Raw genomic sequence first — 25,710 nt, 5'->3', positions numbered from 1 at the left:
CTTCCTTACCAAGTTTTCGTCTTTGTCTTTTAGATGGACATGGTGACTTCTATGAAAGCCCTAAACAAGACCATTGAAGCTTCCCAGCTGACCTCTGACCTTGGAGGGACCTTCACGTACAGTCACGTCGACTGGCTGCATTTCCATCAGGTACTGATTATTCACTCTGACCCTACACAACCGTGGTGGTACATCCCACAATCACTGTGATCAACTGTGGAGTTTCCCCGAAAGACTCAGCAGAGAAAGCTGTTTAAGCACAGTTGCTCATTTTCCTCACACCCACACAGATCAAGCATGATGTTTGTTTAGCTTTGGTCTTCAAGTGGAGGGAGGGTGTGGTCACGGGGGGAAATTTTAAAGTCTTATCTGAATGATGAATTAGATTATATCTTGCAGTGTTAATTACTGACAGTTAAGCGGGAGCAGATATTTCAGACTGGTCATGCAACACTGATTAGAACAGACTCTCACTGGGAAAGGTCCACTAAGGGTTTCAACTCATTTATAAAGGTTACGCTACGTTGACCAAGAGGCTCGTGTACTGTATATAGCATAAAAGCATATTGGAAATAATAATTATATGGAAAGCATCATGCTATTTTCATGAATTTAATTTATTTCAGAGACTGGTTCCTTTCATGACTGACCTGCGTGGGGCAGACAGTCTGTTGCAAAAGGCCATCAAGAAAGTGGATAGCAGGAAACAAATGGACACGGCTCAGGTAACATGTCTATGCTTATATTGTGATGTTATGTAATTAGTGTGCACCCATTTTTGCAACAGGCTTCACATGTTGACTCTACTCACCTTGTGGCGACTACAGGAAGTGCAGCAATGCATTGAGGAACAGAAGGTTTCGATGAAACAGGTGCTCGAAGATGCTCGACTGGTAACTCTGCAAAGAGAAGGAGGAGCTTTAGTGGCCAAGATGAAGAGAGAGGAGTTCAGATTTCCACAGTCTGAAGACTACAGGTACCAGATATGAATTATGATGTTAAACATGCATTACACATACATGGTGTAGCACCGACACTGACTGCCTCTCCACACCTGGTTCCCCCTCGGCAGCTAAAGTCAGTTAGGATGTGTGACATCAGGCAGTGTGCCCAGTAAGTTGTGCTACAAAATTAGTGACAGTGTTTGTGTGTGTTTTGAGAGAGAGAAAGGATCAGAAAGAGGATTATCTGACTTTTGGTGGTGGTGGTGGGGGAATTATGTTATGGTTTGCAATGTGTAAATGTAAGTACAATTTTGAACTTGCACTTGCCATCATTCTTACAGTCCACTACATAAGACAGGGTAGTATGAAGACAGGTGAAGGAGTTGTAAATCAGGCCCAGTTTGAACACACCCACACAGTCCTGAAAAGACCTGTGCTGTAATTATATAATCTATGTGAAAACACTTTTGACATTAAGATTTTACATACAAATTACAGTATATGATCACGTTCTAAAATGTAATATATATTACTGATGAGCTGCAACACTAAAATGGCACTTATAATTGAATACATCAGTAGTAACAACTCATTAATATGTAAAAATATAACAATGGCAGATGCTATAGGAAGGCTGCGGCTCAGATGGTAGAGTGGGTTGCACACTAATCGGAAGGTTGGTGTTTCGATCCCCAGCTCCTCCTGTCCACATGCCTAAGTATCTTTGAGCAAGACACTGAACCCTAAGTTGCTCCCGATGGTGTACCATCGGTGTGTGAAAGTGTTCCTGATGGCAGCACCTTGTATGGTGATCTGTCTCATTAGTGTGTGAATGGGTGAATGGGAAAACCATGTTAAAGCGCTTTGAGACCGAAAGGTGATAAAGCGCTATACAAGTACAGACCATTTACCACTTATCATTTATAGCACCCTGCACGATGTGTACTTTTAAAAAAATAATAATACTGTAATGTACTTTGACATGGTATCTTGTGAATGCAGGATTTCTACTTGTAATGTTACACTGTGGCATTGCTACTTTAAGAAGAATTCAAACACTTATTCCACTCAGGTAACAATTAGATATTATTATTAATAACATTATGTTTTAACAAAAAAATCTACTGCCAATTGATACAATGCAAACAATAATATTAGTAATCAAGTGAAATATTTGTTAGTTTTATCATTTCCACAATAATATACACAATATCCATACCCCATATTCATACTTCAATATTCTTTTGAAGTTACAACAGTATGTTATCAGATTTTGTAAAGGAAACAAGCAGTTGAAGGACATGTGTAAGTTGCATTCCACACTTCATAAATTTAGTGCTTAAACAACATATTCATATACAGTATATATACATATAGGTATTGAAGCCAGATGCTCTATACGTGTTAGAAAAAAACAAAACAATAATGTCATGATGGCTGTAATTTTCAAATTCTAATTGAAGGATTTAACACCATAATACACAACATTACAAATGCCTACTCATAATGTACTTCAGGGTGAGTATCAACGTGGGTGTCAGTGATCTAAGTGTTTCCTAATGTCTCTCCTTCCTTTGCAGAGATGCTTTAGAGTCGGTGACAAGTCTGTACAATCAAGTGGAGGAGAAGCTCCACATGCTGGTGATGAAATCAAATGAATCACTGCAGCGTCTGGACTTCCTTTTCAGGCACAGAGAGATGGAAGCCAAAATCAGCACGGTACTTCCAGTTCTTTCAGTCTGTTCACAATATTAAAATCCACAATAAGTGTCAAAATGTCTGAAATTCATTAATGTGGCTTTGTGGACTTTTGTGGCCCATAGAGGACTGTTTCTAAAAAGTAAGATCTGTAATACTACGCTCACAGCTTGCCAAGCTATAAAGCAACACTGCATAATTACCCCATTACGTCTTGCAGGCTGGGATGTGGTTCAGTGCAGAAGGTGAACAGAGACTGAAAGACTCTTACCCAACAGATGATAACGTGGCGTGCACTGAAAAGGCCTTGCAACACTTTCATCTGTTTCTCACTCAGGCCAAGGTATTACCCGTATATAACAAACATTTTTTGGAAATGAGAACCTACCCTCATTTGGGTTTCTGCTACTCCTTACATACCAATGTTCTTATTTCCCAAATGTTTAAAATGTTTCAATTAGTGCAGTGATAATAGGGAATGGCAGAGAGGAGAGGGATGGAAATGTGTTCCACTAGACACTTTATCGTTAATCACAGGAGAAACAACAGCACGCCCTGACCTTGGTGATGGAGGCGGAGGAAATTGTTGGCACCAGTGACTCCAGTCCTGCAACAGATGTTTTTCGAACTCTCGTCAGCACTTTCAAATCCAATGTAGAAGATTTTATGTTGCGGGCAGAACGGAGGCACAAAGAACTGGATGCATTGGTGCATGTGTACAGCTTCTGTGAACAGGTTTGTTTTTTGTTATGGCTCCATCTTTTTATTTTACTCATCTGCCTAATCAGTCTAATTTAAAGGGACATTTTTGCCATTTGCCGTGTTGATGGTAAATGCAGTCAACTGAAGCAATACATTCCTCAGTCTGTGCTGTATTAAAAGTTTTTCAGAGTTTTTCTGCTCGCTGAGTCGCACTGGCAGCAGCTACTTTTATCAGAATGCATTGAACACCAGCTTCTGACCCATAAATCCTTCAGTTCGCCTTTGCCAAGTCTCTCTCTTGTAGCACCTATTCAACAAAAAATCGATAAACAGATGACATAATGCAGAGAACAAAAGACAAGAAATAAGGTTGTTATTCATCTGGGAGCTCCTACTACAGATCACATATTATAAAATTAGCATCTATTGAAAACACAAACAACACGACTAGTTGAGAAAACCACTTGTCCAATGTTGCTGTGAATCACCACCCTAACCCACTCTGTTGGCCTAAAAGCTTTCAGTGACGAAAATACTCAGCGGTCATCTGCCCTCTCAGCGCTTTCCAGTTTATCATTGGTATCCTGAAAAAGATCTCCAGCACACTTTTGTCCAAGTGGGGAAAACACTTTCATTAATAGTAACACACACACACACACACACACACACACACACACACACACACACACACACACACACACACACACACACACACACACACACACACACACACACACACACACACACACACACACACACACACACGATTCGCTCGATCCTCTACCACGGCTAATAAAGGCGCAGCCTCAGTACTCTCGCCGCTGCATTTCTTCAGCTGCATACTCTGACTTATCTGAGTTAGTCAACAGTGTGTAAAATGTATCCTTGTTCACAACATCCTCAGCAGTCATGTTTTGGGATGCTATTTTCGCTGTTGGAAACGTAGCGCATTGTAATTCAAGCAAAATGAAAAAAATCTTGTTGAGTTTCTGAGCAGCATTTAGTGCACCAGGCCGACCAAGACCAAGTCGCTCTTCAAGCCACCAAATATGTCACTGTTATGATGGTGCTGGTGCCGGAAGAACAGAACAGATATTATTGAGGTTTTATTGCTTTATTTAACTACATTTACCCTCAACATGTGATTGGACATCCACACAAAAAGTGGTGAATTTTCTCTTTAAGTCTCTTCTGTTTTCTGTCTTTACTGGCTCTTTGTAAAAATATTTCTGAATGAGTTTGTATTAATCTCTAAGTTTAAAATGATAAGTACATTTTTCTGTCTCACTCTGTGTAGGTGTCTGCCCTGGCCAAAGAATGTGGTCATTTTTTGGAGCAGGTCGAGCAAGGGTGTTACTCAGCTCAGACCCAAAGCACACTTCAAATGTATGAGGAGAGATTAGGTGGCAAATTCTCCACCCCGCACTTCCAGGCTCTGAAAGCTAAAGCCTGTGCTGTGGGATCCGGGGCCTTGGGGGTGATGACGGTGTGGAATTCAGCCTGGGTCCAGTGCCAGGAAGTCAGGCAGCGTCTTAAGGAGATGCAGGAGAAGAAAAAAGGCGCAGATAAGAACCAGATCCAGCAGACCACAGCTGCAAACCCTCAAGGGGAACATGGACAACTGGAGAGAAAGGAGGTGGGGGAGGCTGAAAGCTCCCTGGCCCCGCAGTCAACTTCTAATGAAGAGTTTGTCAATATCACAGAAAGTGCAGGAGAAGGCACCAGTGTTGCAAGCCAACCCCACCAACTGAAAACTGAGTTCAAAGGGAGCAAAAGTAAAGAATCAAAAGTGCTGCAGTTACCTGAAACACCCATTAAAAATGGGAAGAGAACTCATAAGTTCCCACAAAATGGTGACTGCCACCCAGAAAGCAAATGGAGGCCAAGAGAGCACCACAGCGAAGCAGATCTGAGTGTCAGCTCATCCAAAAGGGGCGAGGATTTTCCATTGCACCAACCTTTGGGCCGGTCACTGAGCGAGGGCTCACATGTGATGAGCATCTCTGGCTTTTCACCTTTGAATGGAAGTCACAAACACTATCAGAGTAGGACACAGTCACTGGAACAAAACCTGCAGCCTGTCCAAAATCTGCCCATTTCCCATAACGAGAGCTTGCGGCCGGGAAACCTGAGCTGCCACTCAAAAAGAAACAGTAATGAAGTGGAGGGTGAAGGATGTGCAGTCTCTGCCCAGAGCCCCAAAGATGTAAGGCCTCCAGAGACATTACTCACAGCAAAAGAAAACAATGACAGCAATGTTTTGTAAGTAACACCTCCACCCTCAGCTGTAATCTAAAGTGAAGTTAAATGATGTCCAACACATTGAAAATGTCATTCACATATAACAACAAATACATGTTTTTTTTTACCACTTAAGCGCTTAAGCAACATTTTTCATTTCCTACATGTGGAACAGGAAAGTACGGAGGATCATGGAGGAGCTTCTGTCCACAGAGAGTGAGTACGTGAAGGCTCTAGGTTATGTTCGCGAGCACTACTTCCCCGAGTTGGAGAGGGCCGACGTCCCTCAGGACCTCCGGGGCCAGAGGGGGAGCATTTTCGGTAACTTAGAAAAACTCCACGACTTCCACCGCCATCATTTCCTGAATGAGTTGGAGAGCTGCGTGAACGAACCCTTGAGGGTGGGACGCTGCTTTCTACGTCATGTAGGTGCCGCACGTGCTTCTGTGCAAGTACTCAAAACAAATAGGTTGCACCTCGGTGTGGTACACTTTCTTGAGGAAAATGTTTTAAATGCTAATTGTGTTTTTAACAACGTTCAGAACATATAAATACAAAACACTGTTTCTTTAATCTTAAGTCATAAATGTTTCCATGACACAACCAGATTCTGGCAGACGTTAGTCTGTGTAGTGTTATGTAGTGGCCTATAGCTTCCTTTTTTAAACCAAAAACATGATAATTCAGCATTTCCAGATGTGCCCTATCAGTAGACTGATGTTGTTTCTTTAGCTTCCAAAGAATTTTTTTTATTTCAATACATAACATGCAAGTACTCATCAATGAACAAATTCCCAGGAAATTAGTCTGTTGCTGATTCAGCTGTGACCTCCTCCCTGCAAAGGTCTACATTTTACATTGCGACACATTAAGTTAACAATCATGATGACCATGTGTTCCCTTTGTTGTAGCGGGAGAGTTTCGCTTTGTACGCCCTCTACAGCAAGAACAAACCACAGTCTGATAGTCTGCTCATCAATCATGGACAGGCTTTTTTCAAGGTGAGAATCCCAGTCAGTCTCCCTTTGCTCTGTATTCTCTCATTTCTCTTTTCAGCAGCCATTTGTGAATGTTCTTATAAAAAGAGGAGATAAAGTGTATCATAACATTACATAGATTCTGCAGCCATGCTAGCATCTCTGTGAGGCTTCAGATATGGCGGTGCTTTCAGCTAAATGTTAATGACAGAATGTTAATACTCTGCGGATCTAATGTTTGCCATCTTAATTTGCTTGTTAGCATTAAACACAGGGGAAAATGGAAATGTCATTCGTTTTTTAGGTTTTATTTTGGCCAGACCGAAAATTTCAAATCCATGATGGCTGTGTATGAAAAGTTTGGGGATCACCAGTGTTATTACAAATCATCCCATAACATTTATGGCAATTCATCGAATAGTTATCTTGGATGACTGACTGATTGACTGAAAGACCAGCAGATATTAACAAAATTAAAAAATAACACTTTAGTCACATCACTTTCTCTTAATCTCACCCCCTTCCACCTAAAACATGCAGCACAAACCAGTGTTTCATTCTCCATTCCAGCCCTGATGGACACATGAACATCCTCCTGACCTCACTGCTCTGTCTCCTCTTTTCTCATACCAGCAAAAGCAGCTGAGGCTGGGAGATAAGATGGATTTGTGGTCGTACCTGTTGAAGCCTGTGCAGCGTATCAGTAAGTACAGCTTGCTGCTGCAGGACATGATGAGGGAGTGTGACCCGGGTCAAATGAGAGAGATCTCGGAGGTCAAGACGGCCTTGGAGGTCATTCACTTCCAGCTGCGCCACGGCAACAACCTGCTGGCCATGGACGCCATCCACCACTGCGATGTAAGGATGACCTCACCAGTTCTTTTAGGTTAGGTTAGGTAGTTACTTTATTAATCCCCGAGGGGAAATTTTTCGCTACAGCAGCATACAGAACAATAAGTTAATAATAGAACAATAGAAAAGCAATAAAATAGCAGTAAAATAGCAGTAAAAATATACAATATAAATATAAAATGCACAGTATATACAGTATATACAGTACAGTATATATATATATATTATATACAAACAACCAAGAAACACAGTCAACAGTATTTTTGTTATGTGATGTATTTTGCCAGAGGTGAGTTATTGTACAGTCTAATTGTGGTCGGCAGGAATGATCTCCTGTATCTGTCCTTGTGACAGCGGAGCTGGAGGAGTGTTTTGGAGAAAGTGCTCCGCTGTCCCTGCAGCAGGTGGTGGAGAGAGTGGTCAGGATTATCCAATATGGATAATAGTTTGTTCAGCGTCCTCCTCTCCACCACCTTTTCCAGACTATCCAGATTGTAGCCGATGATGGACCTTTGTGTGACTCTGTAAATATATCAATCAAAATGAACAGAGGAGGGTTCTAATGTATGGTTTACAGGAAATATCACAAACACAGTATATGTGTATATATGTTACAGTGCATTCATACTGTATTAACACACGCTCTGTAACAAGAATTATGATGACTTCTCGCTCTCATCTGGCATTGAGCAATATGTTTGGAATCTCGACAGCAGATACAGGCAGGACTGTGACATCTTTTAATACTGAACACCAGGTAGTGAGTAATATCAATGTGCTAATATGGGATTGGTTTAGATGAAAATAAATAATATTCCAGCATCTGTTCCATGGAATTAAAGGGGAGACACTGTGGGGGGAATCTGGCACTCCACACATTCCATTCCTTCCAACATAGCAGGAATGGAGATAAAAGAATGGGAGTTCTGGTGGTAAATATGTGAACCTGATGATCTCTGTTACACTGTCAAAATAATAAGGAAGTTCAGATTTTTCTAAAGCTGATAACAGTTGTTTCTTTGTTGTTTGATATCTTCCTTAACGAGACTAAGAAGCAAATTATTTTTAGGAGCAAAGGCAGATTGGGAGTACTACAGCTTAAAGTCAATACTTTATTTTACTTATTGTTGACTACAGCATTGTAAATGACCACTGCTCATTATTAACATCATTGAATGGTCCTTTTGTGTACGACAGGTTAATCTGAAGGAGCAGGGGCAGCTGATACGCCAGGATGAGTTCTTGGTAACTTTCAGGAAGAAGAAATGTTTCCGACACATTTTCCTCTTTCAAGAACTCGTTCTCTTTAGCAAGACCAGAAAGACGGACGTAGGAAATGACACATATATCTACAAGCAGTCCTTCAAGGTACACACACACACACACACACACACACACACACACACACACACACACACACACACACACACACACACACACACACACACACACACACACACACACACACACACACACACACACACACACACACACACACACACACACACACACACACACACACACACACACATCAATCAGATGTCAGTTCCTCTTTACAAGTGACTAAAAGATTGCTTCATACAAACTTACACAAGCTTGAACTTCAAAATAACTTCCATGCAGCAGGGGAGGAGTGGAAGTGAAAGTTGGAACTGGAGTTGAACCTAAAATGATTTCAATTGTAATACATTAATTATATTTTAAATAAATAGTTGCATTTTATTGTAAACTCCTCTTTTACACTGAAAGGTTTGTCTGATCTCTCAAGTTGAGCGTCGTCATGTTGTTGAACCTTATGGCCATTTCCAAACTCCACTGATCACCGGATCAGACTGCAGCAAACTAGCTTTACGCTAAGTCGGACATGGTGTCAGGTCACCCTGTGGGGCTAACAACCCACAAATTATATTTCTAAAATATGAAATCATAACAACAATTTTTTTTGGTCTTGGGCCAGTTGGTGTGAAATTGTTCAGCCTTTTAACAAGACTCGTGTGAAGCCTCAAGTAAACCACAGTTTAGGAAGGCCTGTATTTCAAACTACCGTCTCATGTGATCACATTATCTTTGTCTGTATTTAGACGTCTGACATAGGCATGACCCAAAACACCGGTGACAGTGGCTTGTGTTTTGAGATCTGGTTCAGAAAGAGGAAGAGCCAAGACACATACACACTGCAATCAGTTAGCCGGGAGGTGAAGGCGGCCTGGATCAAGGACCTGGAGCGGATCCTGTGGGAGCAGGCCATACACAACAGAGGTGAAGTGCCAATTCACAAACACAAACACACACCGTTTGCAAACAGACTGGTTACAGTTTATATTCTGAAGAAACAGCACAAGATTTTTTCATATTTCAAAGAATTTACATGTAAATAAAGGTTGTTGTTTACATGCCAGCTTCATTTAATAAGGGGTCTTTGCTGGATACTGATATGTCTATACTTCATTCATCTGCACTTCTATGTGAGCAGATATTTGACTGAATTTTGTTGTGGTTAATATGAAAAAAGACAGAAAACCAAAAGTGCAGATCTACTTGTAGAATTGTTTTACAATAAAACATCTTTTTTGACATTTCAAAGTCACTAACAGTCAAATTTAAATTGTCAATATGTATTCAACTTATGAGTAACAAATATTTTTTGATTTCACATGTGTTTTTAGAGGTCCGTATGCAGGAGAGAGTGTTCTTGGGTATTGGAAACAAGCCTTTCATGGACATCCAGCCCAGTGAGGCAGCTATTAACGACAGGGCCATCAGCTATGTTCTGATGGGAAGAGGTAATTATTTTATTCAGATATAGTGTGATCATTTTCAATCTCTTCTTGGCTTGTCAGCTCATTATACTTCCTCTAACAAAACATATCCTCACCTGATTCCTGCAGAAAACAAGGGGCTGTCATCTGTGGGATCACGTGGGTCAAAGCACAAGCTTCAACAGGGGCGTCCAAAGTCTCTTGGTTCAGGCAGCAGTTCGTCTTCCTCCTCTTCCTCTGGAAGGGGTTCCCTGTCCCCTGTGGGGTACTTGTGTGGGCCAAAGCGTAGGGTGGTTGCAGGGGGCCTTGGAGGATACGTGTCCCCCCCTGGAGTTCTGGAGGAAGACGACCTGGACCATGAAAATGGAAGTCAGAGCTTACTGCGTGAGTGAAAAGTACAACTGCGCAGTAAATGTGAGCACTTTAATGTTCAGGAGAGGTTTTAAATGAACCAGATGATTCAGTTGGAGAGAACATGGAAACCTGCACACTTTGTATTGCTGTGAGTGTTAAGAATGAACCCTGAACAGCTTTGCTGGTGACTGGGTCTCATGTTTCAATCCTGATGGCACTTATACTACAAGGTCAGGGGTCAAAGGTCAAACGTTTAGGAGAATTCTTTTAAAGGATGTCAATGACATTTCAATAACGAAGCTGATTGTTCACAGCTATGCAGTTTGGAAACTCTTCTCTCCACTAAATGACACGGGTTGGTTGGTTGATACACTTATCGTCCTCCATACATCCATCTAAACGTTTTCTCCATGTTCCAGTGGACAGCTCTGAGTCGTCAGGAGAAAGTGTCAGCGGTTTCAGCAGTTGCAGTCACAGCTACCACTCTGCTGTTGGAGGAGAGGTGGAGGACAACTCTTCGGTCTGTGCCTCTATAGTCTCCGTTAAGGAGGCAGCGGTTGCTCATCCAGCCGAGGCCTCCGCCGCAGTCTCCCACAAACCAAACGTTCTGGCAGGCTCGTCAGAGAAAACCCAACCACCCGTTGCACCCAAGCCAAAGTTCAAACCACCGAACCAGGCCAGGGATCAGCCCTGCGGAAAGGTGCAGTAAAAAGCTTTTTGAGTAATTATTCATATGGTTGAAAACATTGGGAATGTAAAGTACATGAAGCAACTTTATAGGAAATTACCAACAGATTAATTTATCAGTCACTCCATAAACTATCTCTGCCCTGCTTATACTGAAAGTAACTTATTTTTTTTGTTTGAAATATGTATTGTATCATGTCAGTAATAAATCTTCTGTTAAAATTACTAGTAAATAATTAATTTTTTTTATGAATCTCTCAGGTTCAGAGCACAAGCGTTGGAAAGTCTACAGAGGTGTGAACTTTGTGTTAATATTACAAGGTAAATAAAGTACAATTACATACCACCCATCTTTCTTAAACTCGTATAATAAAGACAGATTTGAGCAGTTGTTCAGCTGCTCATTTGTAAATATGAATAATAAACTGTTTTGTTGTTAAAATGGAAGGTTAACTTAAATGTTTCATATTTTTTTCCACAGATCTGGAAGAAACCTATGAAGAACAGTCTGTTTGTGTCAACGCTGAGGATGAAACTATTTAAATAGAAATCCCTTTATTCCAGCTGTTACTGTAATCTATTACCACTCTGTAAATAAAGCTTCTTTTTAATATCCTCATGAAAACAAAGGTCAGAAAATGTTCTGTAATTGTTCTGTGTTCGGAACTAAATGATGACAAATGTAATGGCTTTACATAGGTGCACTGTACATCAGTCTAGTTTTATTGCTCAAGTAAAGGATCATAGAGTTGCTATAGTCTGTGTGTCTGTGCTTATTTGTTATTCATAACACAATACTAAAATGTACTGTTTTTTGAAAATGAGGCTAAATCACTATGGTGCCATAATTATCAAAGCATAATTTCAACTTTTATGTCCAAACATTTATGTTTTACTTATTTGCTCTGAAAATAAAACACGTTCACTCCATTTCTTTTCTATTAAGTTTAAAAGTTTTGTATAAACTATGTTACTGGTATGAATATTGATCTATATGACACTTGTGACAGGAAATACAAAATAGTTGTAGTGATGATTTATGTGCGCTTTTGTGTTTTTATTTACACCTCAACATTATTTTTGCAATAAACTGAACCAACTGTACTTACAACCAGAATGACATATCAAAAGTCAGAATTATATATATATATATATATATATATATATATATATACCAAAGATAAAGCTTAGAAACTATCATACTGTGTTAATATACAGATGTGTTTCAATGATTGAATGAAAGTAAACGAGCCATCAGAAAATGATCACATGCTTTCCTTAAGTATTTAATTGAAGGTTGAACTCCTAGCAGGTAGAGGATCTCGGTCAAAATACTAATCGTATAAAAAGTGCATAACAGGAAGTGAAAACTTGTAGCCACAAAATCACAATTTTGAGATTTGTTTTGGGAGATTTTCACATTAACACGAATAACTTTGAAAGAAAATCCTAATTAAATTTTACCAGGTACTTCCATTATGTTGAAGGCCATGGCTGTCATGTAATGTACAATAAAAAAAAAAACACTTTCTCTGGAACTGATTGTCCCTAATATACTTGTGATTCAGCAATTCGTTTCACACAGCTGGCATGTAGAGCCATTAATTGAGGACATAACTGTCTCAGCAAAAACAGCAGTTAATAGAGAGCGCAGCTGTCCTACACATTGTTTGATTTGATTTGACAGTAAATCCTCATCTGTTTCTATGTTTTCTCTGTTGTTTTCTTTTTTTTAACCCCCACCCACTTTTTTTTACACCCACTTTTATTATTTAGTCTAAAAGTATAAGGTCAGATCTCGCAGTTTTCTGAAGTAGCCTCGTCTGCTTTGGTAAATCATCTCATTCAACCACACTGTGTGGATTTGCACTGAGCTCTTGTTTTGGCTTCACTTTTATTAATCACTGAAATCACATTCCTGACATAATGCCCAACTCTGGAGCCAAGATTCATGCCCGGAGAGGCACAGGGCAGGCTTTTTGCATGAAACACCAAAGATGAAACCACGGATCTTTAGCAGCGACCTCAAACACAGTTTGCACAATTTATCCTTTTGAACATTTTGTAGCTAATTATGAACTAATGCAATTTTTCCATGATGCAGCGGTTCATTGTGAGCTGTGCGTACAGATTACAGGATATTATTGTGACATAGTTAAGTGCACGTTTGATTGATAGCTGATTTAGCCCTTCCTAAAAGATTAGGCTTATTCTATTACTTTTTCATTACCCAAAGCTGTTTTAAAAACACCAAAAGCAACAAATGCACTGTTTTCTCAGTGTGTTCACCCTGAGTGTGGTATTCAACAACAAGCCCATTGGTTCCTGCAGAGGACCTAAATCAAAAAAACTAAATTGACAGATATATAGCTTCATTTTTAAAAAGTTTCAGTAACCCCTCCTAGATAGCTGGGAACTGTAGTTTACAGCACATGTTACTAAAATGGGAGTAAATAGTCTTTGCTGAGGACTATTTTCAGCAGCGGACTGATACCAGCAGAGTACAGCAGGATTGTGTAGGTGGAATTGACTAGAAATGAACTAGAATGGGTTCATAGTGCATATAGCCTACATTACGGTCCGGATAACAATGAAGCTCTTTAGCGCAGGAAAATGAGTTACATGTATTGAAAACACACTTAATGCTTGCTAGAGGCATTGTTTTACGTGTTTTCACAGGATGTCACCTGAAATTTCATAACCCAATTGTAAACTGCATAAAATAACCTGCTTTTGTTTTGCACTGAAACTATAGGGCTACTTGGCCACTGCACACACGCTTTAGCTTAGTTATTAAAAGACCATTTCCCGGTACAGAAATCGCTGCAATAGGCTTCTTTTGACAAACATTTACACATAAGGTCAACACATTTTGAGTGAGCTTGTAATTCTTTTCCACAGAATAGCACCGTGTCATGACGTACGGCGCGTGAATCACTGGAGGATGTACAGATAGAGCTACAGTGTGTGCGTGTGAGCGCTCGAGCCAAGGCTTGCCGTTTTTTTCTGTGTAGGGGAGGGTCGCGTCACACCCACCATCAGGCTGACTAGCAGGGGAGGACTACAAATAAGACCGAGGTAGCAGCAGTGACACACGACTTTCCCCTCTGAACTCGAGAATTACTCAAGTTAAAGTTTAGAAAAAGAACACAGCAGGAGTCAGTCATGGTTAAAGGTAAGCTGCCTCCTACTTCTATTTTATATATATATATATATTTTTTTTATTATCCGACCTGTCTTGAAGTGGTCTTTGAAGTAACAAGTGGAAACTATTTGCTACTATTTACTATTTATTTGGCTCGACCGGTAATAATCTAATTAAATGGTTAAAAACTGGCTTCGGCAACTAACGATTGTTTGCATGATTGACTTATTTGACGAGTATTTATTTAATAATCGATTAGCTGTTTAGTCTTTAAAATATAGAAAATGAAAAAAAAAAGAAAAGAAAAATAATTGCAGTTCATTGTTTCTCAGCCCATGGTGCAGTCTATAATCTCTAAAACCAAAATTTAGGAATTAAAAAATGGACTGAAACAATTAATTGAATATTAAAATAGTAGCAATACGTTTTCTGTTGATCAACTAATCGATTATTCAACTAATCATTGCAGATTTCATAGTTACATAATCTTAATGGATTTATTCAAATCGGTTCACCATGTTTATTGTTTTCATCCCATTATTTCCAATGTGGATGTTTATGTTATTGTTACTTTAAATGTAACACTGTATATTTTGATGGTGTGTACAGTTTCTCTTAATCACTGACTGACAAGTTCATATGCAGGAAGGTCAAACTTTTTCTGAAGATGCAGTCATGGTGTGTTTAGTCATCACCTTCAGGTTTCATCATCATTCAGCAGCGCAGTGCTACAGTGAAAGTTCAGAGATCTGAAGCCCTAAGAAAATGTTTGTGTTATAAATAATTGTTGCTCTGGGACTTCAACAATTATAATAGCAGCTGAGAACAGCTGGTGCTTCCACTTGATAGCACACACACTACCCGACAAATAGTTTGATATATATCTGTGAAAAGACATTAAAAACTCCCCAAACAGCATGCCAAATGTCCAGGTTTTCTCTGAATCATGACTTAAATCTGAAAATCCTGCTTCCCTGTGTGCAGTGTAAAGGTGTATCATACAAAAAATATCTGGGGAGGGTTGCTGGACACTTTTTTGAAGAACAGTACGTGTATTCAACAGTAAGCTTTAAAAAACTGGAAAAACCTAGTCTGAATAATAACAAATGTATTTATTTATTCAACATTACTGGATTTTAAAAGTCAGTCTCAATACAAATATGAACAAAACCTTGTTAGACATCCTGACACCACCACCACGTAGAATAAATGTCTCTCTGGTAAATAAGTGACACCTGTTTTCCAACTGTTAGACAAACACAAAATGTTCATTTGAAACTGAAAGTGCTTTGTGATGGAGATCTGAAGTCAGCATGGGTGTTGTCTCGAAGACTGAAAAGTTCTTTTACTTCAGTGTTTGCATATTTATTTTTCCAGGATTAAAATAGTGTTTACTCTACCAGCTACTACCCAGTTGTCACCCGCAAGATTTTGTAAATTTTCTTGCAAGGCTCTTAGTGGCCTCAGTGCTGCTGCTGCTAAGACAGTCCCTGTGTGATGTAGCTCATGTAGCGCGGGCATGTATAGTACGTAAAGGTTAGTGAGGAAGGCAGGCAGAAGGCTCAGAAATCTCTGCCTGACCATTTTACACTGGAGTGCGGCTACAGGTTACGTAACCCTACAGAATAAACTGCAAGCGACATGTTTTCAATTTTGCTTTGCACTGCACATGCATACCATCTGGCACTGCATCACTGCTTAAAGTTAAACGACACCCTCTGTTAGACTGCAGTTAGGAAGCAAATCAAAATACATTTTCATTCATATCAATTATGTAGCCGCAACAAGGCCCCCAGATCACTATCGAAAGGATGATGTCATTTGCCTGTTGTTTCTGAAGGTTTTGCGTCACAAATTCTCATGTTTTTAATCCCAGTAATGGTTTTCACATTCTGTAAGCCGGGGATCTGTTTTATTGGATTCTCTTGCCTTTACAGTAAAACTTTTTTTTCCCCAGATGGTCCCTCAAGAAACTGTTAAATAATGCCTGTGCTCCAGTGCGAAGCTCATATTTTTTGATAGAAAAATATAAAAAATTGAGTTAAATAACTTGGGAGTGATGCACAGACTAAACAGCAAAGCCCTCATGACCGTCTGTCAACAATCTCCAGCTGTTCCAGAATAGATGCACACTACGCCAACAAGTCTTCAGTTAAGACCTGGAACAAGGTCAAAATCAGTAAAACATCAGAGCCAGGACAAATACAGAGGAATGACTCCCCATGGACTTCATATAAAACAACAAGAAGTCTTTCCTGCTTAATCTTGGCCAAGCCTCGACAACAACACCTCAAGCTTGTTTGCAGGACTTTGCTCAACACCAAAGCATAATATATAGAGTGAGGCTGACCTCCTGACATGTCACGGAGCAGCCCGCCCAGTAGTTGGACAGCTGCAGAAAGACTGTAGGGGGATTTTATATGAGGACCTTAACTTCTCCTGAAAACAGGAAATCAGAGGGTGGGATTCTCTTAGTCACAACGGGCTGTGGAGAGTGGGAGTGTGCAGGGAGGGACTGTCTGTCTGTGTTTACCCTCGGTTAAATCAGTACAGAAAGACCTGTCAAACAAACTGATCTTACTATTCAGAAAATGTCTGAGCGTCCTGCAGTTCACTGTTTTTCAACCACTTTATCTTAATAGTGAACCTAACAAATTCAACCTTTCCCTAATATTGAATCAGTCAGGAAAGTGAAGACATTATAAAATAGAAGCAGCAAAGAAAGTAGGATATATATAGGCCACATTCATAGCTGCAACATAACGGAAAACCAGATGCATGTAAACCACAGTTTTCTGGTTAATTCACCATAAAAATGTTATTTGTAATTGTTTGACCTTGTAAATGTTTTATTAAATCCCTCAATGTACACAGGTTTCACCACTTGCACTTTGTTGTGGCATTTTAAGTGCTCCATAAACGTACGATTATATTTTCCTCCTTTTCTGTTATTATAATAAACAAGAATGGGACTGATGAGCTAAATACAGATCCATGTGCTTTACAAATTTCACTGATTATAATAAAACACTTTTTTTTTTTTTATTGCTGTAGTATGTAGTATTTTAAAAATACTGTAACATAATAATAGCACAAACCTTCCGAACAGTAAAACATTTTTTTTTTTTTAGAGAATAACAGTAACTTCCATTAAAATGGTGGTTAAAATTAACCTGTGCTGTATATTTTAAATGACAACCGACTTTCTTTCTTTTTTTTTCCTTTTAAGCTCTGGACGTTGATCGCTGGAACCTGGAATGCCAGTTTAACAACACTGACCATCGTACCGATCTCAACGGCGTGGATCGTCTCATTGTGAGGAGAGGCCAGCCGTTCACAATCAGCCTGTACCTTCGCTCTGGAAGCTACCAGCCGGGAGTCAGCTCTCTCGACTGCGTTGCAGAAACAGGTGCTGCTCCTTTTTGCCACCACTAATTCTTGCACTATACTATATACATTTTAAGTATTTTTCCTCCAGACACATTTCTGCTGGTATAATGGTCATTTGCACTGAACAATACATCTAAACAAAATTCATATAACTGGAAAAGTGTGTGTCAGAGTGGTGAAGGAAAAGCATTGTAGCTATGTCCTCTCAGTCAGGAAGTCAGGGGCACACTGGACCCACCTACTACTGTGTGGTTCTGTTCACATTATTTTCCTCGTTACCTTTTCAGAGATGAGAAGGGAAAAGGAGCAGTAACGTTGATGGAAAGGAAAGGAAAGTACTTTCCCCCTTGTTCAGTGATACTGCTATTGGTTTTGACTGTGAGCATACTTACAGTAGCTGTGAGATGGCGTGTTCCTGTTTCCATTGTCAACTTCAAGTCCTCCGTCATAGTTCAAGGATAGTTCGATGAACTTTGCTGTTTTGGTTGGGAGCCCCAGACTTCTTTAACTTCTGAATACAAACACTGATAAAAAAAAATATCTGTTGCTTTTCCTTTTTTTACTGTTTTGATAAACTTCTTGTGAAGGACTATGATATGACAACTGTTGCACCCCATTGTATGCAACGCTTTAAACAGGAAATGTTGCTTATCATAGATAACCATTTAAGGTCAAGCATATTTTAATGTTTTCCAGTAGGAGCCTTTATCCCACCCAATGTAAAGGAAGTGATCAAAAAGCTTGCTGGTGCCTTAGGTGGCTGTATTCAGCGAAAGATTTACCAGACCTCAATGACAAATGGTTTTAAACAAGGAGCTATTACACAGCTATGCAATCCATGCATGAGAAGAGATGCCAGAGATGTTTGAAATAATTTTAGCTCGGGCTGGGAAAACTCTTGAGTTTTCACTCCCCAGACACAAATGTTTCACGAAGATCTCTTGGCTTCCTGTTTCAGACTCTGAACTGTATTTACTGTTACATGCAGGTCCTCAACCCTCTGAGCAGTATGGCACCAGGGCCTCCTTTGGTCTGTCTGCCAACGTGGACACTTCCCACTGGAGCGCCGCTGTCACCAGTCCTCCCGGGGACATGGTGGCCCTGTCAATCTGCTCCGCCCCTGACGCACCCATAGGTCGCTACACCCTGACCCTGGGCCAGTCCGGGAGGATCGACTTCATTCTGCTTTTTAACCCCTGGTGTTCAGGTGGGTAAACACACCATACGTCAAGCTGTCGTGAAGTGGATCCTGTGCAGATACTGCTTTCATGATCATGTTTCATAACAAAGTGGGCTCAGGATGGGAACTATTCAGGAGCAGTGGTGAAGAGTTCATATAGAGGGCACTCGTGGTTTAGTCCAGGAATTATTGTGTGATTTTTAAGCAATAGTTCAACATTTTGGGACATGTGATCCAAGTTGCTAGTTATTTTTGCCTAGCATAAAGACAGGAAAAAGTGAGCCTTGCTTTGGACGAAGGTCACTAAATCCACGTACTACCACCTCCAAAGCTCATTAATTAAAATGCTATATGTGGTTTATTTAACTCTAAACAAAAAACAAAGTGAAATAAAATAACATTGTTTTACTGAGGGTTATTTGTCAGACTATTTGTGAATGTATCTTCTTATAGTCCCTGCACAAGAGCAAAGAAATTTGAAGGTTAAGTGGAAATTTTCTAATTTAAATGCTATGAATAAAGTCAATGATTACAACCCGAGAAAGTATGTTTTTAGTTTCCATTAAATTAACACAGGTGCGACATCAACAGTCCTGTTCCAGTTAGGACATGCGTTAGGTATTAGAACATTAATTGTGTCGTTTGTGATGTTTCCTGCCAACAGGGGATGCAGTTTATATGGACAATAAGCAGAGTCTGGAGGAGTACGTTTTGTCTCAGGATGGAATCATTTTTCAAGGCGATCACAAATATCCCCAAACAACTCCCTGGAATTTTGGCCAGGTACCAACACCAACACTGTTAGCCTTACTTCATCATACACAAAGCCAATCAGATTAGCCAAAGTCGTGCCAGAGCGGTGAGGGAGTTTAAATTATGCTTATCCTGATAACAAGAAATGTTCCACTTGTCAAGGGATTCATGATGTGTTACGAAACTGCAAAAAAACACAATCATCTCTGAGCATCTGTCACTGAAATTAACAGAGATATTTACTGTATATCTGACAGTGGACAGTGTAGGCTTATTCTTTTATATCTGATTACACTCTGCACATGGTATTACGAGAGCATTACTGGTGCAGCTGTTGAAGCTTCACTGCATGTCAGTTTTAAACATCCCATTTGCTGTGTATTCATGGCGGTTTTTGTTGAAAGGTTCTCAAAATTATATTCTGATTATTTTTCCACGTGTATACTTTCATCACTGATAAACAAATAATCAGCAGGAAATTGTCTTTGTTTTTTTTGGTACAGTTTGAAAGTGGAATCCTGGATGTCTGTCTGAGGATTCTGGATATGAATCCTAAATGCCTGAGAAATCCTGGCAAAGACCACTCAGGGAGAAGAAATCCCATCTACGTATCCCGAGTGCTGAGTGCCATGGTATGCCATATTTCAGTTCTAATTTGTTCTTTTCTGTCTCTTAATTATTTATTTGCAGAGATGTTTTTATGCGTGTTTTACAAATAAGTTGAGTTGAAATTTATGCTTATATTTCATGAGAAAAACGTTTTTCACACTTTATTTCTTTTCCTGGCAGGTGAATTGTAATGATGACAAAGGGGTGTTGCTGGGAAAATGGACAGATGGTTATGAAGGAGGTGTGAGCCCCATGGCCTGGAGGGGCAGTGTGGAGATTCTGCGCAACTGGGACGCACAGGCCTGCCAGCCTGTTCGCTACGGACAGTGCTGGGTTTTTGCAGCAGTGGCCTGCTCGGGTAAGATAGAACAGAACTGAGCTCCGTAGCTTATCTCTACAAAACACACTTATTTGTCATCAAGCAGACACGATGTAGCACCACACATTTAAACAAAGCTATGATTTTGCTTCTCCTTTGACTATCCTAATACTCAATAAGTTGTTTTTATTCCCTGTTAGTTTTCAGAGCTCTGGGCATCCCGTGCCGTGTCATCACCAATTTCCTGTCTGCCCACGACACAAACAGCAACATGGTGATTGAACGCTACATCAACGAAAATGGAGACCTCATTCGGTCCAGAGACATGATTTGGTGAGAGCTCATTAAAGTTGTATTTAAACCTAAACATTATGACCACTCACAGATAATGCAAATTATTATCATGCAACCAGAGCATACGCCTTTATTTATTGGACATTGATTGAACAAACAGTTCTCGTAGTCAGTGTGTTGGATTCAGGAGATAGGTGCAGGTGTACAGGCCTGAGTGACTTTGACAATGGCTAGACAGCTGGGTCTCAGTAAGGATTACCAAGTCTTATATAACGCTACTCCAAGTTGAAACATAGAAGGCGATTCAGATGCCAGATACCACAGAGCAATTTTAAAGTTCCGGTACAGTCTATGTCTTTGCTTGCGGGCGCTGTTTTGGTGGCACGCAAAAGACCAACAGCATATTAATTGTAATGCGGTCATAATGTTTTGGTTCCTTGGTATATGTTATACTGCAGGCAGAGGAAATTAATTAGAAGATGATATATTTCAGTAAAAATAGGAAACTACTGTGTAGTATTTCAAAAAGACAATGTATTCTGAAATTAAAGGACAGTAAACACAAACGTTGCTCAGGAATTCAATAGGAAATACCATATGTGTGTAAAAGCACTTCCCATGGGTTTAGAACAGCAGAGATTTAATGGGCAGAACTTCAGTTGTGACTTTACCAGTTTATGGCAGTTTTGGTACAGTAACAACATCAGAACAAGTGTAGATATGGTGTGTCTTTATTTACTGTAGCGGTGGGCCTGATGGTGTGTATTTTATCGGCAGGAACTTTCACTGCTGGGTAGAGAGCTGGATGACCAGGCCCGACTTAAAGCCAGACTTTAATGGCTGGCAGGCCAGTGACCCTACACCTCAGGAGAAAAGTGAAGGTAACAAAAGCTCAAATTAACAAACCTGTAAAACTGTTTTATTTGTAATTAAGAAAGATGCTCACTAATCTATTAATATTTGATCCTGCATTTTCCTCTTCCCTCAGGAGTGTACTGCTGTGGCCCCATCCCTGTCAGGGCCATCAAGGAGGGGGAGCTCACGTTAAAGTATGACGCCCCCTTTGTGTTTGCTGAGGTTAATGCCGATGTCATCACATACATAAAGAAAAAAGATGGCAGCACATCGAATGTCACTACCACCACAGCAGTGGGGCAGAAGATCAGCACCAAGAGGGTGGGCAGCGACGCCAGAGAGGACATCACTCATCTCTACAAGTACCCTGAAGGTAGCGAGCACTACTAGACGCATATATGAAGACAAACCAGACTAATTAACTTCTGTTAAGAGCAAAATGATGCAAACAATCTCATATCAAATAACTTATGAGAAGGGTGCTGATTAAATCATCAAGTGGAGTTGATGTCTAGCTTAAATATTTTATGGTATTTAAACACACTATAAAAGATGTAATTAACTATATACAAACTTTCTGACTTTCTGATAGTTTCTGGTACTTTTTGAGTACCACCAGATAAAGTCAAGGGCCATACCTGACTTGGAATTTTTTTCAAATTGCATTTAACTTTTCAACACAAAATTTTGACTTTTTGCTTACCCTGCAGTTTGCCCTTCATCACTCTTCCAGGCAGGTCTCCCAAGGTGCAAAATGCCACCTCCACCAGGGCCAAGTTGCCTTAGTCTACAATTACAGAACTCCTTACGAGGCTGCAGCCGGCGTAGACTGCCGGTTGGCATTGCAAAGCATCATAGATAACATTGACAGGCATTGTGGTCAAAAACACCCCCCAGTCTGGACCTCACTCCTACCCAGACAACCTAGTGTCGCTCACCACATTCACCCAGACAACACACTCCTGGCTGTCCGCACGAGTCTAGTGACATCTGGTCCTGGCTCACAACTAACCACAATTAACTTTTAACCCATTTGCTTCCATATCCTCAGGATCTGATGAAGAACGTAGAACTTTCAAGAAGGCCAACCACCAAAACAAGCTGCTCCATCAGCAGCAGAATCAAGGCCTGCACCTCGCGATCAAGGTGACATCAGACATGAAAAAGGGCTGCGACTTCGACGTCTTTGCTGTGGTCACCAACAACACGCAAAGCGACAAGAAGTGTCGCCTGGTGTTCGGGTCCAGTACTGTGACTTACAATGGGTTTCTGGGAGGAAACTGTGGCTTTAAAGATCTGCTCAATGTGGAGCTCTCGCCAGGAGCAGGTAATGTGGCAGTTACATGGGAATCTTTCTACATTTGTCTTTTCACTGAGTTTAAAAAATATATCGTATGTGTTCCTGTAGAGAGGCGAATCCCACTCAGGCTTAACTACTGTAAGTACGGTGGCCTTCTCACTGAGGGCAACTTAATTTGTCTGGCTGCTCTGCTGATGGACTACAGCACCAGAGAGGCAACTCGGGCAGTGAGAAACATTGTCCTGGACGATCCTGAAATAAAAATCAGAGTGAGTACTACAATACACGCTGTAACTGTGGCCCATTGCAGAGCATGTTAGCTCAGGTATATTGAAATACCAACATCTGTGATTGTGTTTATTAAAAGCGCTTGGGCCAAGCCAAAACTGTGGCGTACTTAGTGTGAGATTAACTAACACCAGGCTGTGCTCTGCAGATCCTGGGTGAACCAAAGGAGAATCGGAAGCTGGCCGTAGAGATCACCCTGAAAAATCCTCTGCCGGAGACGCTGGAGAACTGCTGTTTCACCATCGAGGGGGCCAACCTGACCGCTGGGCACGTCATCTCGGAGAGGTTGTATGAGTGCCTTGTTGTCAATCTAGTAAACATTAGAGTCATTCAAATATTTTTTCTTTGAGACAAAGAAGCTATGTGAAAGGACCTCCAGGCCTTTTGGAAATCATCACTGTGTAATGGAAATGGCAATGTAAATTACGTTTACATTCTTTTGTTTTAATGATTTGTTGCTGTGGTCTTGGTGCAGCATCCCGATCTGGCTGGAAGTGATGCTGTTTAGTCAGGACAGAAAATACAGTTCACTGGAGAGGACAGGAGATTTAGAGAGAAAGCAGTAAATTCATTTTCAGTGAGGTGTCCTGCCATTATTTGACAACAATCACTCAATGATTACATTTGTATGATATGATCTTATCCACTGAGTAAAGATTGGCCTATCAATTACTTTACATAAACGCATGATGAGACATGATCCATTTTAATCACCACTCAGATATTTGGTCAAACTCTCCTACTCAGCAGTTCAAATGCTGCCGTTTCATCGGCATCTTCTCCATAAACAGTCAAAAGTATTATGACTTCTAATTGGAACTCATGGACTAAATATTTATGCAATCAGAGGACTGTGATGAAGTCCTCCTGTTTCTGTCGTAAAAGTAATATTCAAGTATTTCTACTACAGGCTGGACTCAGTGGGACCTGGGGAAGATGCCAAGGTGAAAATCTACTTCACTCCCAACCACTCTGGAATGAGGAAGCTGGTGGTCGACTTTGACAGTAACAAGTTGTGTCACGTCAAGGGCTACAGGAACGTCATCATTGGAAAATAAAACCTTTCCGCCTTTACAGTCTAATAGATGGCATTTTTTCTGAACTGTAAACTGTCCAACTTCTTAAAGAGAAGCACACGCTCCCTCTTTGGCACAGAGCTTAACACTCAAAATGCTTTTCTGCTCAGAGCCGTGAATACTTTAATGTGACTTGTGAATGCTTTGTGTTCATTAAGGCAATGTGCATCAATCAAATATGTGCATGCAAAACTTTAAAACGGAATATTTACTGTTTCTTCTCAAAGTCTGAAGTCATGATTAGTATATCAAGTACTATGTAGTATTTCATACGATTAAAAGTGTCGTTATACGCCTCATTATTTTGTGATGGTGTTGCAACTTGTTGGAGATCATCTTTGTGTTGTCGTAAATAAGAGCAGGAATGCAAAGTCTACATTATATTTTTTTTTAGCACTTAATGTGACATTCTGTACGTTTGCACTTTCAACAAAGGTAAAGTAGCATGTGGTCGTTGTGAGGTTGTTTCACTTGTTATCAACTGATCATGAATATTTTATCTGCTCAGGAGATCATGTTAGACAGCAGTGATAAATGTAAGCCTGTAAACATTCCTCTGCAGTATAATACGAAAGCTTCTCCACCCTCTGTAAACATGCTACTCTTTGTGTTTCACTACACGCCACCATATATAAATATAATAAAGATACATTCATTTTAAACAGCTCTCCACCTCACTATCTTCTTTTTCTCTCCTTGCTCCTGGGACACACATCACATCAAAAAACCTGCACTGCCATTGCAACAGAGCATAATAAACCCCTCTCCCTCATAAATCCTTCACTACTGATTAAACTCTTAGAGGAGGGACATAAACTATATTACATAATATTCATAATTTTCTGAAAAGTAACCCCTGTAACCTTTCACATATGTTCTTTTTCTTGGTAATGGGTAAAAAAATGTATGACCTTTCATCAACAGCTATGGTGACAGATAAAATTTGCTGTGCCCTGACATAAAAATGCTGTGCTTGTGAAATGATGGTCACAAACAATTTCACATTCATATAAAACAATCTGAGAAAGCAGTACACCTCCGAGTGCCTCCGACACAACTGCGCCAACCACTTTTGTCACCACAATATTATTATTCCCCCAACGTACCTCAAAGGAAATTCACTCTGAAGCCTAACCAGGGACAGAACCACAGCAGTTTACTGCAGCCGCGCTCAGGACCAACAAAGATCACTGCCATCAACATCAGCATCAGAATGAAAGAAAATCGTCTGTTTCAAGCTCATCTGTGCACCCTGGATACATTTCGCAATCTGAATGTCTATTGATA

The 25,710-nt window shown here is 40.3% G+C and overlaps 2 protein-coding genes across 2 annotated transcripts in view; both read left to right on the top strand.

The window, feature by feature from the left end:
* The window catches only part of quo (quattro), a 28,628-nt gene extending 16,376 nt beyond the window's left edge, over positions 1 to 12,252 (top strand). Inside the window, exons 8-24 of the mRNA XM_069711196.1 lie at positions 34 to 150; positions 627 to 725; positions 828 to 976; positions 2,525 to 2,663; positions 2,863 to 2,985; positions 3,180 to 3,377; positions 4,642 to 5,606; positions 5,761 to 6,010; positions 6,497 to 6,586; positions 7,196 to 7,420; positions 8,612 to 8,782; positions 9,496 to 9,673; positions 10,081 to 10,197; positions 10,303 to 10,557; positions 10,947 to 11,227; positions 11,476 to 11,535; positions 11,696 to 12,252. Of these exons, the coding sequence (XP_069567297.1) occupies positions 34 to 150; positions 627 to 725; positions 828 to 976; positions 2,525 to 2,663; positions 2,863 to 2,985; positions 3,180 to 3,377; positions 4,642 to 5,606; positions 5,761 to 6,010; positions 6,497 to 6,586; positions 7,196 to 7,420; positions 8,612 to 8,782; positions 9,496 to 9,673; positions 10,081 to 10,197; positions 10,303 to 10,557; positions 10,947 to 11,227; positions 11,476 to 11,514 (3,396 nt within the window). The 3' untranslated portion in view covers positions 11,515 to 11,535; positions 11,696 to 12,252. The remainder of the gene's footprint in view (positions 1 to 33; positions 151 to 626; positions 726 to 827; positions 977 to 2,524; positions 2,664 to 2,862; positions 2,986 to 3,179; positions 3,378 to 4,641; positions 5,607 to 5,760; positions 6,011 to 6,496; positions 6,587 to 7,195; positions 7,421 to 8,611; positions 8,783 to 9,495; positions 9,674 to 10,080; positions 10,198 to 10,302; positions 10,558 to 10,946; positions 11,228 to 11,475; positions 11,536 to 11,695) is intronic.
* Positions 12,253 to 14,262: 2,010 nt separating this feature from the next.
* On the top strand, positions 14,263 to 25,085 carry tgm2b (transglutaminase 2b). Its single transcript, XM_069711211.1, has 13 exons — positions 14,263 to 14,389; positions 17,589 to 17,768; positions 18,738 to 18,956; positions 19,594 to 19,712; positions 20,186 to 20,314; positions 20,472 to 20,649; positions 20,811 to 20,943; positions 21,682 to 21,785; positions 21,893 to 22,132; positions 22,811 to 23,086; positions 23,168 to 23,328; positions 23,496 to 23,632; positions 24,258 to 25,085. Exons 1-13 carry the CDS (start codon positions 14,380 to 14,382, stop codon positions 24,403 to 24,405), a joined length of 2,034 nt encoding a protein of 677 aa, XP_069567312.1. The 5' UTR covers positions 14,263 to 14,379; the 3' UTR covers positions 24,406 to 25,085.
* The last annotated feature ends 625 nt before the right edge of the window (positions 25,086 to 25,710 follow it).

This window comes from Brachyistius frenatus, unplaced genomic scaffold, assembly GCF_029030835.1.
Source record: "Brachyistius frenatus isolate BFR_SWC_R1_liver_20210118 unplaced genomic scaffold, ASM2903083v1 Contig_4, whole genome shotgun sequence".
NCBI lineage: Eukaryota > Metazoa > Chordata > Actinopteri > Embiotocidae > Brachyistius > Brachyistius frenatus.
This window is presented reverse-complemented; position numbering and strand designations above follow the sequence as displayed.

Bases quoted from the DNA above. Each gene is read 5' to 3' on its own strand.
- tgm2b (XM_069711211.1), top strand. The intron at 21,786-21,892 runs GTAACAAAAGCT...CTCTTCCCTCAG, and splicing joins ACCTCAGGAGAAAAGTGAAG to GAGTGTACTGCTGTGGCCCC. The intron at 23,087-23,167 runs GTAATGTGGCAG...GTGTTCCTGTAG, and splicing joins GGAGCTCTCGCCAGGAGCAG to AGAGGCGAATCCCACTCAGG.